This window comes from Xenia sp. Carnegie-2017, unplaced genomic scaffold, assembly GCF_021976095.1.
Source record: "Xenia sp. Carnegie-2017 unplaced genomic scaffold, XeniaSp_v1 HiC_scaffold_23, whole genome shotgun sequence".
In the NCBI taxonomy this organism is placed as follows: Eukaryota; Metazoa; Cnidaria; class Anthozoa; order Malacalcyonacea; family Xeniidae; genus Xenia; species Xenia sp. Carnegie-2017.
In genome coordinates, this window is record NW_025813486.1 from 3,023,881 (window position 1) to 3,040,344 (window position 16,464).

The window sequence follows — 16,464 nt, forward strand, 5'->3', positions numbered from 1 at the left end:
TGATTTAATCAGATGAAAAAGTATGTTCGAAAAGTTCAACATGTTTCTAGAGATATTAAAGTTTTAAACAGTGTGAATTTAGAAAAATGAAGTGGGAAAATTTTGAAGCTATAATGTACGTCGTAACATTGTGAATAATAAGTTGGAATATCGAATGAAAATTTATTTCTTGTTTTTATACGTACGTACAAGTAGAGATGTATATGCAACTTGCAGCTGCTTGTCCGACCGTGCGTTATAATTGTAATGATTTGGTATTTACTGTTTAGAATTGGCGAGCAGTTGAAGATCATGGAAAGGGAAAACTCATTTTCTGCACGCTGGCAAAATACAGACTCAGAGTACGAAAATGCAAAACGCGCGGTTGCGTCTAGGAAAGAAAAACGTGTTTTATCTCGAATGAGAAAAAATGCTGTTGAAAGATGGTTTCTCCTAAATCTTAAGTCTAAATACTGTGGTAACTATACGTATCTCATAAATGTTCCATACAACTTGCAATGTTTGTAAATTACTTTACATGTTGCCTTCTTTGTAATGTTCTCTGTATGTTTGTTCTGTTTTTCAGATGGTCAAGCGTTGGCATCCAGACTTTCGAAGCAAATTACTCGAGTAACAAAGGATGTCAATAAAGATATCGCAGCTTATAATGAGGCGAAACAATCACATTCTAATCGCATTAACATTTGATGCTGTTAAAGATCCTGGCAATGATTTTTGGTGTGAATATCTAGTTGCAGCTACTGATGAAGATTGTTCAGTAGCCGCTCAACGTACGTACGTTGGAAAAAAACTTTTTGTTGAATAAATACTTTTTGAACAGTCATATGTAACTTTTTGGTAGTTATACAATGTAGTATATGGTGAAAATTGATGTTATATATACGTGAGTAATAGCCGCCCAACGTACGTACGCTGGATAATAAATGCGTTGAAAAAACTTTTTGTTAAATAAATACTTTTTGAACTGTCATCTAACTTTTTGGTTGTTGCACAATGTAGTATATGATGAAAATTGATGTTATATATACATGGTAATAGCTACCCAACGTACGTACGCTGGATAATAAATGCGTTGAAAAAAACTTTTTGTTAAATAAATACTTGTTGAACAGTCATATGTAACTTTTTGGTAGTTATACAATGTAGTATATGGTGAAAATGGATGTTATATATACATGGTAATAGCTACCCAACGTACGTACGCTGGATACTAAAAGTGTTGAAAAAAACATTTTGTTGAATAAATACTTTTTGAACTGTCATACAGATGACAAGCTGAACTGATATACAGATGACAAGCCCTTTAACTTTATCGGGAAATTCGAAGCATTCGTTGAAAAACGCAAGCGCATTACCGTAGCAACGTTTTACGAGGCTAATAGTCTAGATAGTGGTAATTTTTTATCGTCATCCACTGTTCAAAACTTGGGTTAATTAGTCTGCATATACATGATATAACCCAACCTACTTGTGACCGGAAAATAAATCACATTCTTAAAAAACACGAAGAAGTTTTTTGTTGTTTGGGTAAGCTGACAGGACAACAGACAACATTAAACATGAATGAATCACACCCACATAAAGTTCAGCCACAAAGACGTATTCCCTTCCATGTACGTGAGAAAGTCTCAGTTGAATTAAAACAGTTAAAACGTAATGACATCATCGAGCGAGTACCAGAATCCCAAGCGACTCCATGGATTTCACCCATTGTCGTTGTACAAAGGTGGAGGAGTACGTCTCTGTGTAGACATGAGACAAGCAAATGCAGCAATAAGCAGAGTCAGATACCCAATACCAACAGTGGATGACATCCGACGCGAATTAAATGGTGCAAAGTGGTTTTCGAAATTAGATCTCTCTCAGACATATCACCATTGGAGTTAGAAAAAAATAGTCGCTATATTATGACTTTCACTACGCATACTGGATTATTTATAAACGCTTAAATTATGGAACAAACGCAGCGGCTGAGATTTTTCAGTTCACACTACAAGAACAACTACATGGCTTACCAGGCGTTAAAAACATCGCCGATAATAACATTGTATATGGGAGAACAAGAGAAAAACACAATGAGAATCTTGACAAATGTTTGCAACGGATTTATGACAAATGATTACGACTTAATCAATAAAATGTACTTTTCTAAATAAAAGCTTGGAATTTTTCGGACAAGTTTTTACCGAAGAGGAAACAAGACCAAATCCCAAACGTGTGAAAGATTTGTAAAATGCACCAACGCCTAAGAATATCCATGATTTAAGAAGTTTGTTGGGCATGGCGAATTATAGTAGTCAATACATCGCAAATTTTGCTACAATAACAGCACCGTTGCGTGAGTTAACAAAGAAGAATACGAAATTTCAATGGCGAGATGTGTACCAAAAGGCATTTCATAATCTCACATCTGCATTATCGGCAAACGAATGTATTGCATACTTCAATACTCAGAAAGACACGTACATCACCGTGGATGGGCATACTTCGATAATCAAAAAGACATTTACATCACCGTGGATGGCATACTTCGATACTCAGAAAGACACGTACATCACCGTGGATGGGCATACTTCGATACTCAGAAAGACACGTACATCACCGTGGATGGGCATACTTCGATAATCAAAAAGACACTTACATCACCGTGGATGGGCATACTTCGATAATCAAAAAGACATTTACATCACCGTGGATGGCATACTTCGATAATCAAAAAGACATTTACATCACCGTGGATGGCATACTTCGATAATCAAAAAGACACGTACATCACCGTGGATGGCATACTTCGATAATCAAAAAGACACGGACATCACCGTGGATGGCATACTTCGATAATCAAAAGACATTTACATCACCGTGGATGGCATACTTCGATACTCAAAAAGACACTTACATCACCGTGGATGGCATACTTCGATACTCAAAAAGACACGTACATCACCGTGGATGGGCATACTTCGATAATCAGAAAGACATTTACATCACCGTGGATGGCATACTTCGATACTCAAAAATACACGTACATCACCGTGGATGGCATACTTCGATACTCAAAAAGACACTTACATCACCGTGGAGGGCATACTTCGATACTCAAAAAGACACTTACATCACCGTGGAGGGCATACTTCAATACTCAAAAAGACACTTACATCACCGTGGATGGCATACTTCGATACTCAAAAGACGCGTACATCACCGTGGATGGCATACTTCGATAATCAGAAAGACACTTACATCACCATGGATGGCATACTTCGATAATCAGAAAGACACTTACATCACCGTGGATGGCATACCTCGATAATCAAATAGACACGTACATCACCGTGGATGGCATACTTCGATAGTCAGAAAGACACGTACATCACCGTGGATGGCATACTTCGATAATCAGAAAGACACGGACATCACCGTGGATGGCATACTTCGATACTCAGAAAGACACGTACATCATCGTGGATGGCCTACTTCGATACTCTGAAAGACACGTACATCACAGTGCATGGCATACTTCGATACTCAAAAAGACACTTACATCACAGTGGATGGCATACTTCGATACTCAAAAGACACGTACATCACCATGGATGGCATACTTCGATAATCAGAAAGACACTTACATCACCGTGGATGGCATACCTCGATAATCAAAAAGACACGTACATCACCGTGGAGGGCATACTTCGATACTCAAAAAGACACTTACATCACCGTGGATGGCATACTTCGATACTCAAAAGACACGTACATCACCGTGGATGGCATACTTCGATAATCAGAAAGACACTTACATCACCGTGGATGGCATACCTCGATAATCAAAAAGACACGTACATCACCGTGGATGGCCTACTTCGATAGTCAGAAAGACACGTACATCACCGTGGATAGCATACTTCGATACTCAGAAAGACACGTACATCACAGTGCATGGCATACTTCGATAATCAAAAAGATACTTACATCACCGTGGATGGCATACTTCGATAATCAGAAAGACACTTACATCACCGTGGATGGCATACCTCGATAATCAAAAAGACACGTACATCACCGTGGAGGGCATACTTCAATACTCAAAAAGACACTTACATCACCGTGGATGGCATACTTCGATACCCAAAAAGACGCGTACATCACCGTGGATGGCATACTTCGATAATCAGAAAGACACTTACATCACCATGGATGGCATACTTCGATAATCAGAAAGACACTTACATCACCGTGGATGGCATACCTCGATAATCAAAAGACACGTACATCACCGTGGATGGCATACTTCGATAGTCAGAAAGACACGTACATCACCGTGGATGGCATACTTCGATAATCAGAAAGACACGGACATCACCGTGGATGGCATACTTCGATACTCAGAAAGACACGTACATCACCGTGGATGGCCTACTTCGATACTCAGAAAGACACGTACATCACAGTGCATGGCATACTTCGATACTCAAAAAGACACTTACATCACAGTGGATGGCATACTTCGATACTCAAAAAGACACGTACATCACCATGGATGGCATACTTCGATAATCAGAAAGACACTTACATCACCCTGGATTCAAGTCCTGTAGGTTTATCTGCTATTCTTCCCATGCAAAAGCTGGCAAGAATGATGAAAAAGTTGTAGCTTATGCAAGCCGTTCTCTGACTGACGTTGAAAAACGATATGCTCAAACAGAGCGTGAAGCTCTCGCAATCGTCTGAGGAGAAGAAGATGTTCATCTATTTGTATATGGTGAAGAGTTTACTTTAATAACAGACCATAAGCCTCATGAGGTTATCTATGGCAATCGGAATGCAAAACCATCTGCCCGTGTTGAGCGTTGTGTTCTCAGACTTCAACCTCACTTATTTAAAATTGTTTATAAATCATGAAGTCTAAACCTGCCGACTATCTATCCGGTCCAAATGAACCACAAACAACGGCAAATGACCGAAGAATATGTAAACTTCGTTGCTTTTAACAGCGTTTCAAAAGCGATGACAATCGAAGAAATCGTAAAAGCGACTGATGAAGTTCAAGTCTTAAAAGGCGTTCGAGCTCCAGTGAGACTCTGATATAGTTAAACAATTCAAGCAAATCAAAGACGAGCTGTCCGTTACAACAAGAGGCCTAATACTCAGAGGTACCAGAATAGTCATCCCAAAAGTCTACATCAGAAAGCTGTTGATATCACACATGATTATCTTTTAGGACAAACCAAAACTAAAGCACTCTTGAAAGAAAAAGTATGGTTCCCTAATATGGATGAATTGGTAAACGAAACCTTGGAGAAATGCATTCCATGTCAAGCAGTGAGAAAATCACAACCACTCGAACCAATGGATGTGAAAAATATGCCCAAATGCCCGTGGGAAACTATTCATGCTGATTTTACGGTCCCTAACTTTCAGGGGAGTATCTGCTGGTCGTGAATAACAGATACTCCAGGTACCCCGAAGTAGAAATAGTGCCAACAACAAAAGCTGCAGCGGTTATTCCGAAACTAGATAAAATATTCGCAACACACAGAATTCCAGAAACATTGAAAACGGATCATGGTCACCCTTTTAACGGGAAGAATATCAACGATATCTTAAAACGTTAGGCATCAGAGCGTTATACTTGACAACATATTGGCCACAAGGCAACAGCGAAGCTGAACGATTCATGAAACCCCCGGGAAAAGCTTTAAAAACAGCTCAAGCCGAAAGAAGACCGTGGACGCAGGAACTAAACAAATTTTTACTGCAATACAAACAGCACCACATTCAACCACCAAAGTTCAACCGTCGGAGTTGATATTCAATCGTGTGGTGAAAGGCAAGTTACCAATACTGCACAAACGTAACATCGTAAACAGGTATAAACAAGCACAAGAAAATGACCAGTCTGTTCAAGCGTATAACAAGCAATGTGCGGAAAGCAGACGTAAAGCAAAATATCGAGTTATTATTGTGGGTGATTGTGTGCTTGTTAAGCAAAAAAGGCAAAACAAACTGACCACAAATTTTGACAAGACACCATACTTTGTGATTGCAAGGAGCAAATCACAAATCACAGCACAAAACAATGATGGTCACAAAGTCACAAGAAATATAACATTTCAAAAGAATTCCCATGAAGAATGATGAAATGGACACCTATGACAAGTATCCGGTGAAAGTGGCACAAAATGAAGTAAGACCGAGGAATTCTGCAACGACTTCAATACGAACGAACAATGCACAAAGTACACCCAATACAGATTTTTCAACCAACACAAATAGAAGGTCAACGAGAGACAGAAAAGCGCCGCAACGATATGGAAGCGCATTATCGTAGAGATAGACATTTTCTAAAAAGGGGAGAGTGATGTTGTAAACAGATATTTTAATAACTTAATTTATGTTATGATTGATAAGAATTGGACAGGTGACAGGAACTATTTTTAGGGATGAGAACGAGTGAGAAAGATACATAACAACGACAGCATGTAAGGAGGTTACTATTGGTATTTAAGGGCGAAATCAAAAAGATATTACAATGGTAAGATTTTTACAGCCACAAAATAAACTCATGAGAAAATTATGTTTATCTCAGGTGTTTAAATTAGCTATTGTAACTTTACATAATTTCATTTTCTTTACAGATTAATAAAACTAAACCAAATGTCGACAATGTCGACATTAAAAATGCTCAAATGTCGACAATTTTTAATGTGAAAATCTTGTGGGATAAAAACATGGAATTTATCTTTAGCAAAAAAACAAATTATAAAAATCCTAATTTTCTTAATGCAGTCAATATTTTCAATTTCATGCCATGTGCGACATGCACACTTGTAAGAAATGACCAATCTTGCTTCTGTGCTTGCCGTCGTCGACATGAAACTGGGAATGTTAGTCAGATAGCCTGAAAATTAGCTAGATACGATGGTTAATATCGTCCATACTTTTTCTTCCGGACCAAGTTTAACTGTTTTCAGTTTGTTGGTCCAAATGTCTAAAATCAAATGAAAATAATAGTAATTTATTTTTTTGTGAAACGATAATCCTTGCACATTATAATGTTTCTGTCTGACTTTAGTCTTTACGTGTACTTTTGTGCCTACCTTTTTGCTTACATTAGTCTTCGTCTTTTTGTCCATCTTTCGTGTATCTTTTGTATATCTTTTTGCCTTTATTTGCGTTACCTTTGTTTCTATATTTTGTCTACCTTTGTGTTTACCTTTTTGTCTATGTTTTTGTCCACCTTTGGGTCTACTTCAATTTCTATACCTTTGCGTCTCTCTTTTGTTATATATTCGCTTTGTAATAGGAAGAGTTATATCACAGGAAGAAGAAAGTCTTACAGGAAACACACAGGTTTCTATTCTGGGCCCTTTGGTATTCCTGATATATTTCAACGACTTGGCTAATGTAATACAATCCTTTAGTTAGGTGATGAGAACTTACAATATAAATGAAGTTTATAAATACACAAAAATTGGCACAAAAATTGACAGTCTTAATCCGAATTCCATTTTCATAAATGCTGCTTCGTTTATGTTCAAAATAGTGAGCGAAAAATATGAAAAATGAATGAAATAAAATACCATACATACTTAAAAAGTGGCATCAAATTCCTCTGGCACAAAAGTAGTACTTTCTGTAACTTCAACTTGTTTTTCATGTCAAAGGTAATATTCAAAGCCATTCATGAAATTAACGCGTGTAAGGAATTCTTCTAATATTTAGTAAGCCAAAAAATAAGAGTTAAACCTTTCCCTATGCCAAGAGATGAATTCAATTATGCCTTCATTGCGATGTTGTTATCTTTACAATAGTTCAGGAATATTTAATGAGTAAGATAGAGATGACATAAAAAAAATAAAATCACACTTCAAGTAAACTATTGTTTTGATCGACAAAAATTGAAGTCAATGACGAAAAATAAAACAAATCAATATTTAAAATATTTATTAAACCATATTAGATTTGAGGTACAGAAACAAATTTATTGCTAATTAAGAGTTTCAAAATCTTCTACAACTTAATCAATTGCGGGTAAAACAGTGCTCTATGCTTTTATTTCTTCCAAATGCTTCACAGTGTAGTTAAACACCTCGATCGATTTCAGCGTAGTGAACGTACACTTGATAATCTTTGCAAAGTTTTGTAATCAAAATATCTAACAATATATCTCAAAAGAATTGGTCATCTTTAAAATTTGCACGATTCAGCGGCAATGATTGATCTCCACGCTAGGAGGTATAAATGTAATTAAAATAAGTTTCCTGACTAGGATTTTTAATGCACTGTAGCTTCTATATTATACGTATGTAGTATTTAATTTATTATGTATTTAACCACGTTTAATTAAGGCTGCTTAAGAATCAATTTTTACTGAATCATGGAAATTGTAAATGTCAGATAAGTTTAAATACTGTCAAGGTTGAAAAATGAGACATCACCTTGAAATATGTGATAGTCAGTCAACAAACCAGCAAAATCAAAGTGAAGCACCTTTTATGTTGATGGGAAAATGCTCAAAATCGAAAGAATGCGACTTTGACCAAAATTTTTCAACGCGCTTGCATTTCACTCATTTTCCTTCCATATCGCAACAAACAACTATAACCGAGAACTATTTAAATTATTATAAATATTTAAAACTACAGTTATTTATTCAGTAATTTACACAGAAAATAAAAGGTGAATTAACTTTTTTTTGAAACACCCAGTATCAAGAACTTAGATCCCCTTTAGATAAATCAACTCAAATGCATATTTTATTAATTACGTGTATAATCTGCGGAAAACAAAAAAATAAGAATCAAAGAAAGATATTAGAATTCAGCCCCTTAATAACACCATGACAACTCGCAGCGTCTAACAAGTCCACCAGTGCTATGAAAATAAAGCGTTTATCGTTACTCACTACACCACATATGAGATGACAACAGTAAATATGGGCCAGACACACATAATTAGAGTAAAAGCCCCATTTTTCTTGGCTACATCACAACCTAAAACATATATAAAGATAAATTACATTGTGAGGGGGTCACCAATGCCAGATCTATCACAACGCTTGTCAGGAAGGGATTTTTCTTGTGTTTAGTCTTTACAGAAAGGAATGGATTTGTGTCTGCATTTCAAGGAACAAGATGCTTTGTTAGCCCTAGCTTTTGGGTATGTTTTCTTTCTCCTTTAGCTGACCAGCAATTGTTGTATTTTCAATTTCTGTAGGCAAAGGTTTAAATGGAGTGTTTGTTTGGTTCTTTTTGTTGTTTAATAAGAAAAATCTTAACATTTATATTATTTACATGTAAAATTTATAGTGCTTACTAAGTTTTCTAAAAAGCCCAAACACTAGCTTTGCTGTGTAAATATACAAATTTCTGTTCATTGTGATAAATGATAAGATATAATTTGTATTTAAAAGTGTGGAGAGAAGGTCAATAGTCTGGTTACTTGATTCAACATTTCTTTCTATTTAAGGTTGAGGATTTACACCTTAATATTTGTGACAATGTTCTTTTTTAGCTTACATTTAAATGTAGTAAACCTCATTTTTACTTTCTTGGGATCAGAGATAACCAAAACATTTTGTCTTGTGATTTTGTGGTAAAATCATTTATGTAGCTAGGAGAATGAGTTTCAAAGCAATGTAAAGTATAAACTAGAGCAAAAGAAAGACATGAATGTCATAGCAATAAAAATGACTCATCACTGTCCATATCTTTAGTAAAGACGCCAGTAAAAATGACACATTTACTCTTCTTATCAGTTGTAAAGAAATTAGCCAAAAATATCTGGTCATGTCATTCACTCCTGAACTAGATATACTTTAAAGGAGGGTGTTGCCCCAGAATTATATTCCTAGTATAAACTTTTTATAGTTTGCACATAAGTTTTCAAATGTTCAAATAATGGTTTGGGAAAAAATAAGAGCAATTTCCTAGTAAAATGAAATACTGACTGTTACACACAATGCCAGATTTCTTCAAGATGCCCTGGGAATAAGTGGCCTAGCAGACTCTTTATTTTGCGTAGGAGGCACTTATTCATACATTCATGTTCTGCTACATTAAGTTCCTTTGAAATCCATTATTTTCAACAGATTAAGACATGCATATATGAATTTGTGCCCACCCACCCTCAATTAACAAGTGTCCTACGCCACTGCTGCGATTTTTTATAAACTAGTGAATATTGTAGTCTATAATCTGGTAGTCGGACACTTAAGTGTGTCATTTTCATTTCTGCCTTTGCGATGGCAATGATATCTTGCTTTTTCTTCTTCGGATTGTTTATAACTTTTACTTTACATTGCCTTTATAATTTGAACTATAAAAACGTTTTATTGAATCAATCATTAAATAAATATTTCTTCCAAAATAAGAAAGACAAACATTCTCACGGCAGTTAAGGTGTTAGTCCCCAAATCAAGTATGATTGAATCAAATAAAAATAACTGCACGTTCATTTTAAACAACTACAATTCTCATAAATAGAAATTATATTTTGTAAATTGTATGAATGAATAGAAATAAATATAGAAAAGACTGTATTCATACTTATATAGCAGAGCAAATCTTGTGGGCTTTTCAGCATTACAAAAAGGAATGTTTCATGATCATGGTTGGTGTAAGATCAGTATTTACTCTTATTATACATGAAGATGACCCAACAACAATCATTTTAAGAAACTTCACAACTTCTGAATAGCTAGATATTGCAAACTAAACTCATAAATATAATTTGATAGTTCTATACAAGTTTCTTATCAAAACCTGTTCCAGTAAATAAATGACAGTTGAAAACTTGATAATACAAACATTTTAAAATTGTCAATAATATATTTATACCTTTTATGAATATACAACTGTTGTTATTTGAGCCTTTCTTAAAAGAAATCTACAATACAATTGTTTTTTTACTGTTTTTTAGTTCCTATTGCTCGTGTAAGAAAATCTATTGCTTTTTTGCACTCTCCCATTTTACTATAAACCAAAAACAGATTGTTGTACGTTGTCGCAATATTAACATGGTCAGGTCCAAATGCTTTCGTTTCAATTTTCATCACTCGTTCATAAAAATCTTTTGCTTTTTCGTACTCTCCCATATTAAAGTAAACCAAACCTAGATTGTTGCACGTTGTCGCAATATTCACATGGTCAGGTCCAAATGCTTTCGTTTCAATTTTCATCGCTCGTTCATAAAATTTTTTTGCTTTTTCGTACTCTCCCATATGATTGTAAACCAAACCCAGATTGTTGTACGTTGTCGCAATATTAACATGGTCAGGTCCAAATGCTTTCGTTTGAATTTCAATCGCTCGTTCATAAACATCTTTTGCTTTTTCGTACTTTCGCATTTTATCGTAAACCCAACCTAGATTGTGGTACCTTATCGCAATATTAACATGGTCAGGTCCAAATGCTTTTGTTTCAATTTTTATCGCTCGTTCAAAAAAATCTTTTGCTTTTTCGTACTCTCCCATATGATTGTAAACTGAACCCAGATTGTTGTACGTTGTCGCAATATTAACATGGTCAGGTCCAAATGTTTTTGTTTCAATTTCTATCGCTCGTTCATAAAAGTCTTTTGCTTTTTTGTACTCTCCTAAAATATCGTAAACCGAACCCAGATTGTTGTACCTTGTTGCATTCTTAACGTGGTCAGGTCCAAATGTTTTTGTTTCAATTTCTATCGCTCGTTCATAAAAATCTTTTGCTTTTTCGTACTCTCCCATTTTACTGTGAACCAAACCCAGATTGCTGTACGTTGTCGCAATATTAACATGGTCAGGTCCAAATGCTTTTGTTTCAATTTCTATAGCTCGTTCATAAAAATCTTTTGCTTTTTCGTACTCTCTCATATTACTGTAAACTGAACCCAGATTGTTGTACGTTGTAACGTTATTAACATGGTCAGGTCCAAATGCTTTTGTTTCAATTTCTATCGCTCGTTCAAAAAAATCTTTTGCTTTTTCGTACTCTCCCATATTACTGTAAACTGAACCAAGATTGTTGTTTGCTGTCGCAATATTAACATGGTCAGGCGCAAATGCTTTTGTTTGAATTTTCATCGCTCGTTCATAAAAATCTTTTGCTTTTTCGTACTCTCCCATATTGTTGTAAACTGAACCCAGATTGTCGTACCTTATCGCAATATTAACATGATCAGGTTCAAATGCTTTTGTTTCAATTTCTATCGCTCGTTCATAAAAATCTTTTGCTTTTTCGTACTCTCCCATTCTACTGTAAACCGAACCCAGATTGTTGTAAGTTATCGCAATATTAACATGGTCAGGTCCAAATGGTTTTGTTTCAATTTCCATCGCTCGTTCATAAAAATCTTTTGCTTTTTCGTACTCTCCCATATTATAGTAAACCAAACCCAGATTGTTGTACGCTCTCGCAATATTAACATGGTCAGGTCCAAATGTTTTAGCTTGAATTCTCATTGCTCTCTTGTGAAAATCTTTAGCATTTTCATATTCTCCATTCTTGCAGAGCAATACACCCAGCTTGTTGTACGAATATGAAACTTCACTATGATCAACACCTAACACTTTAGTTTGAATTTCTGTTATTTCAAAAAGTACTTTAGTTGCAAGTTTATAATTGCAAAATCTTTCCAGAACATCTACAAAATATTTGGCAAATTTCCAATTCCTTTCATCAAGTTTTCGTTCTATTATGAAAACAAAGAATGATTTTACATCGATCAACTTGTTTAGGAAATGTTGAAATGATGAATTTGTTATGAATTTAATTAGATGTGGAATTATTTTGATTTCATCTTCTCTGTCTTCAAAATGATTTAGTGCCCAAGCAACTTGACAGGCAAGATCAGCTGCAGACTTTTTAGAATTATTTTCGTTTTGTTTACAGCCAAGGGTCTGCGATGAATAATTTATGATTGCTTCATGTACAACGCTGTGCAGGCGAAAGTCGTTGTTTTCCGTTTGAAGGAATAAAGAACAATGCTTTAATTGAAGACAGACATCTGCAGATTTTTGTGGATCAATGCTTTTAATAAATGGTATTATAACATCTTGTGGTAAGGGATCGAAAGATATTATTGAGAAAAGTTTAAAAACATGTTTCAACAAGATGGATTCTTCAGCATTTTTTTGTACTGCTAACATAACAGTTTTCATTCCTAAGTAAGATGTGTTTATTTTATGAAAATTGCCATCCATGTTATGTCGCTCTCCTTCATTCAACTTATCAAAATACTGCTCCCAGGTGAATGTCGGATTTACACTTTTTTCTTTGCCTACGTAGTATGCAGCATTTGCCAGGAACAACGGTTGACGATCTAATTTGTCTGATAAATCCTTTAAAAATTTTTCATCTTCATCATGAATATCAGAAAAGACAGATAAAACTTCTCGACATTCTTTATTGCTCATACCATGACTAACTGAAATGTGTTTATTTAGATTTCCATCTGGTGGTATAGCATCTGTATTTTGGACAGTTACAACAATTTGTCCGTTTTTCCAACTATGATCACCAACTTGAGGTAACAATGGATAAATTTTATCAAGTTCAACCACGTTATCTACAACAATCCACCATGTTTGCCAAGATTTCAGTTCCTGTGTCAGCAATAATTGAAAATCTTTGATTTTGTCTTCTTTGCTTATTGCTTCTTTCCGAATATTTTCAATGACAGTTTTATCATTGCTTAATCGTTGATAAAGTTCAGCATAAGTTTTCAAAAGAGAGTCGATATCTTTTCCTTCCAGTGTCATCACAAATGTCGTATTCTTTTCCCAGTCAAACGAGTTATACATTTCTTCGCAAATTTGTCTGGCTAATTGAGATTTACCACTGCCAGGATTACCAGAAATATAGTAATATGTTAGTTCATTATTGTTAGTACTGCGCAATTTATTGAGATCTGCTGTGATTTGATTAAGTAACTCTGTACGTTTAACCACATCGTGATTTGATTTGCAAGGAAGTACTTGAAAAGAATTAAATGTGTTTCGTTGACATTTAATATCATTAATTTCAGTAAAAGAAAATGCTAGATCTTTAAATGACTTTTCAATATCACAAAGCATTTTGTCAAATTCGGTATCAGATACTCTTCCTGGATTATCATGGGTGAATTTGTTTCTTACAATACGAAGTGCATCAACTGCAGATCTAACTGTTGGGTTAACTTTTGTTCCAATTGAGTTGGAATACAGTATTGCTGCAAATAGTGTTGTACAATCCCAATTACTGGTGTCACCATCTTGAAATTTTGACATAATATGTTTGTCTGGAGGTCTCTTTTTTAAAATTTCAACATTGAACAACTTCTGACCACTAACGTTTGTATTTTCCCATTCTCCGTGGGATTTTTTGTAATTAATGTTCCACTCTTGGATGAATAAATCAGCAAGTTTCTTCGTAACAACATCTGAAAGTATTTTCTGAATGTAGTAGTTATTCCATTCTTCTTTTGACTTCATCTACGGATTATAAAAAGGATTAAGATGAACATGGATATAGTTTATTAACCATAATTTATGGACAACTGAAATTTGTTGAATATTATCATTTCGTAAATTTTCAGTTGTATATGAAAATGGTTAAGGAAGGTGGTAGCTAAAAACAACCCTGTGAATATTTGTGTTTAAGGTTGTCCTGCATTTAGGCATTTCTCTGGAAGTTAGACAAGTGATTAAAAACCTTCATAAATAATAATACCTTTTATGTCTCCATGGTCATTCTACCGTGTCGTCAAGAAAAGTGAAGCAAGTTTAGTTTATATGTTTTAGTTTATATAAGTTTAAAAGTTATGTAACGACTGCGTGTTGAAAAATAGACCAGGCGGAGAAAGGTTATCGTCCCCCAACGCGGCAGTTTACTTGAGTAGACTTTTGCTCAATATTGGGGCGTTGATTTCAAAAAACGATGTCATTCTGGTTATTATGGGGCTTTGACATCGTAAGACGTTTAAATATATCAAAAGAACAAAAAATTAGTAAAGAATACCCAGAAGGAAAATAGATGAACGTTTTACCTTGAGATTTATCTAAATGTTTAATGCTTTTTGTTGAACGTCAATTCCTGGCGTACGTTTCCAAAGAAATTTTTTCGAAGCGAACTTTACCAGGGGCGCCAGAGCCTAGGGGGAAGATGTTTGCCAGTTTTCACATTTTGAGCAAATAGCAGACGTATATCTTTTTTCCCGATATGCAAGTTCCCCAATTACAGATTCTTCGACTTTTTTTCTCATTCGAAGCCTTGTTAGCTGGTGTGTCTTTAATTCAGCTGTAATTTAGCGCGTATTTTATAAAACATTTTGGTTAATTTCTAATGAAGAAATAAACATTAATTTTGAAGGCAGAAAATGTAATATGTAAGTACTGTTTACTTTGAAAAGCTTATATGTTAAATTAGTAACGCTTGTGTTATGAGGAAAATAAAACTTCGCGTTTGTGGGAACGGCAACTACACAGACAAAATTTGCTGGCAGAATTTTTCATCGCTTGTTTTGAGTCATGCTCTTAAAGAACAAAAATGCGTTAAGTGAAATGGAATGTACGTAGTTGGGTTTACCAGTGTATCCGTTCCCATACGGTCAACACCCAAGAAACACTTATTGACGTCATATATGACGTCCATATATACATTAGATATTAGATAGAGAACTATTTGACCAATGATAATATTTGTTATTTGTAATGAATACTATATATATATATATTGCTCTGCAAAACAATAAAAGCAGTGCGTTCAATAAGTAGAAATTTAGAGCAATACCACGTGCTTTACGAGCAAAGAAAGATGCAAATAAAAAGAACAAGACAATTGCTGATACGAGTGGTCAAACCAAAAGAGCATCAGTTTTTCATTCTCAAGAAATTGGTGGGAAATTGACACACGATAACGAAATATTAGAAAGGGAAGATGCCACCCCATCAACTAGCAGTACTGACTACGCTTTCAAAAATGATTTCTGACGCCCAGGATTAAGCGAAAACTTGTATTTCCTTGCTGGTGTAAGCCCAAAAATAGGGTTTTACTTTTTCAAAACATCCAGAAAGAATTTTCATAAGTTTATATTTGATAAGAACGATAGTAATTATTCAATTTGAATAACTGTATAATTTGTTTCCGAAAAATACAGCAAAGTGATTAACTATAGTTTTTGAATAAAGTCATCTTCGGTCGAATTGAAATTTCTATGCAGAGTGCACATAAAATTATCATGAAAATCTTTAACAATTGATCATTCCATAGTTATATAAATCAAGAATACATCGATAACATTTGTGCTAAACACTCATCTTGTAAATATATCTTGTTTAATTACTGTTAACAGTGCAGAATATGGTCAACTTAAGATTTTGATAAAACGTAATAGTTGAAGAAAAAAGAAATTGTTTTACTTCTTCACAAAAGCCATGATGTAAACAATAATACAATAGTACATAAAAACATGTATATCACAACTGAATGTTGACTGATGTTAATT

The 16,464-nt window shown here is 34.8% G+C and overlaps 1 protein-coding gene and 1 long non-coding RNA gene across 2 annotated transcripts; one reads left to right on the forward strand and one right to left on the reverse strand.

The window, feature by feature from the left end:
* Positions 1-413: 413 nt before the first annotated feature.
* On the forward strand, positions 414-647 carry LOC124448891. Its single transcript, XR_006949313.1, has 2 exons — positions 414-457; positions 566-647. It is a non-coding gene; the product is annotated as an uncharacterized LOC124448891 (long non-coding RNA).
* Positions 648-6,908: 6,261 nt separating this feature from the next.
* Positions 6,909-12,853, reverse strand: LOC124448097 (kinesin light chain-like). Its single transcript, XM_046999109.1, has 2 exons — positions 11,716-12,853; positions 6,909-6,991 (listed from the first exon to the last, which is right to left on the reverse strand). Exons 1-2 carry the CDS (start codon positions 12,440-12,442, stop codon positions 6,909-6,911), a joined length of 810 nt encoding a protein of 269 aa, XP_046855065.1. The 5' UTR covers positions 12,443-12,853.
* Between the last annotated feature and the right edge of the window lie 3,611 nt (positions 12,854-16,464).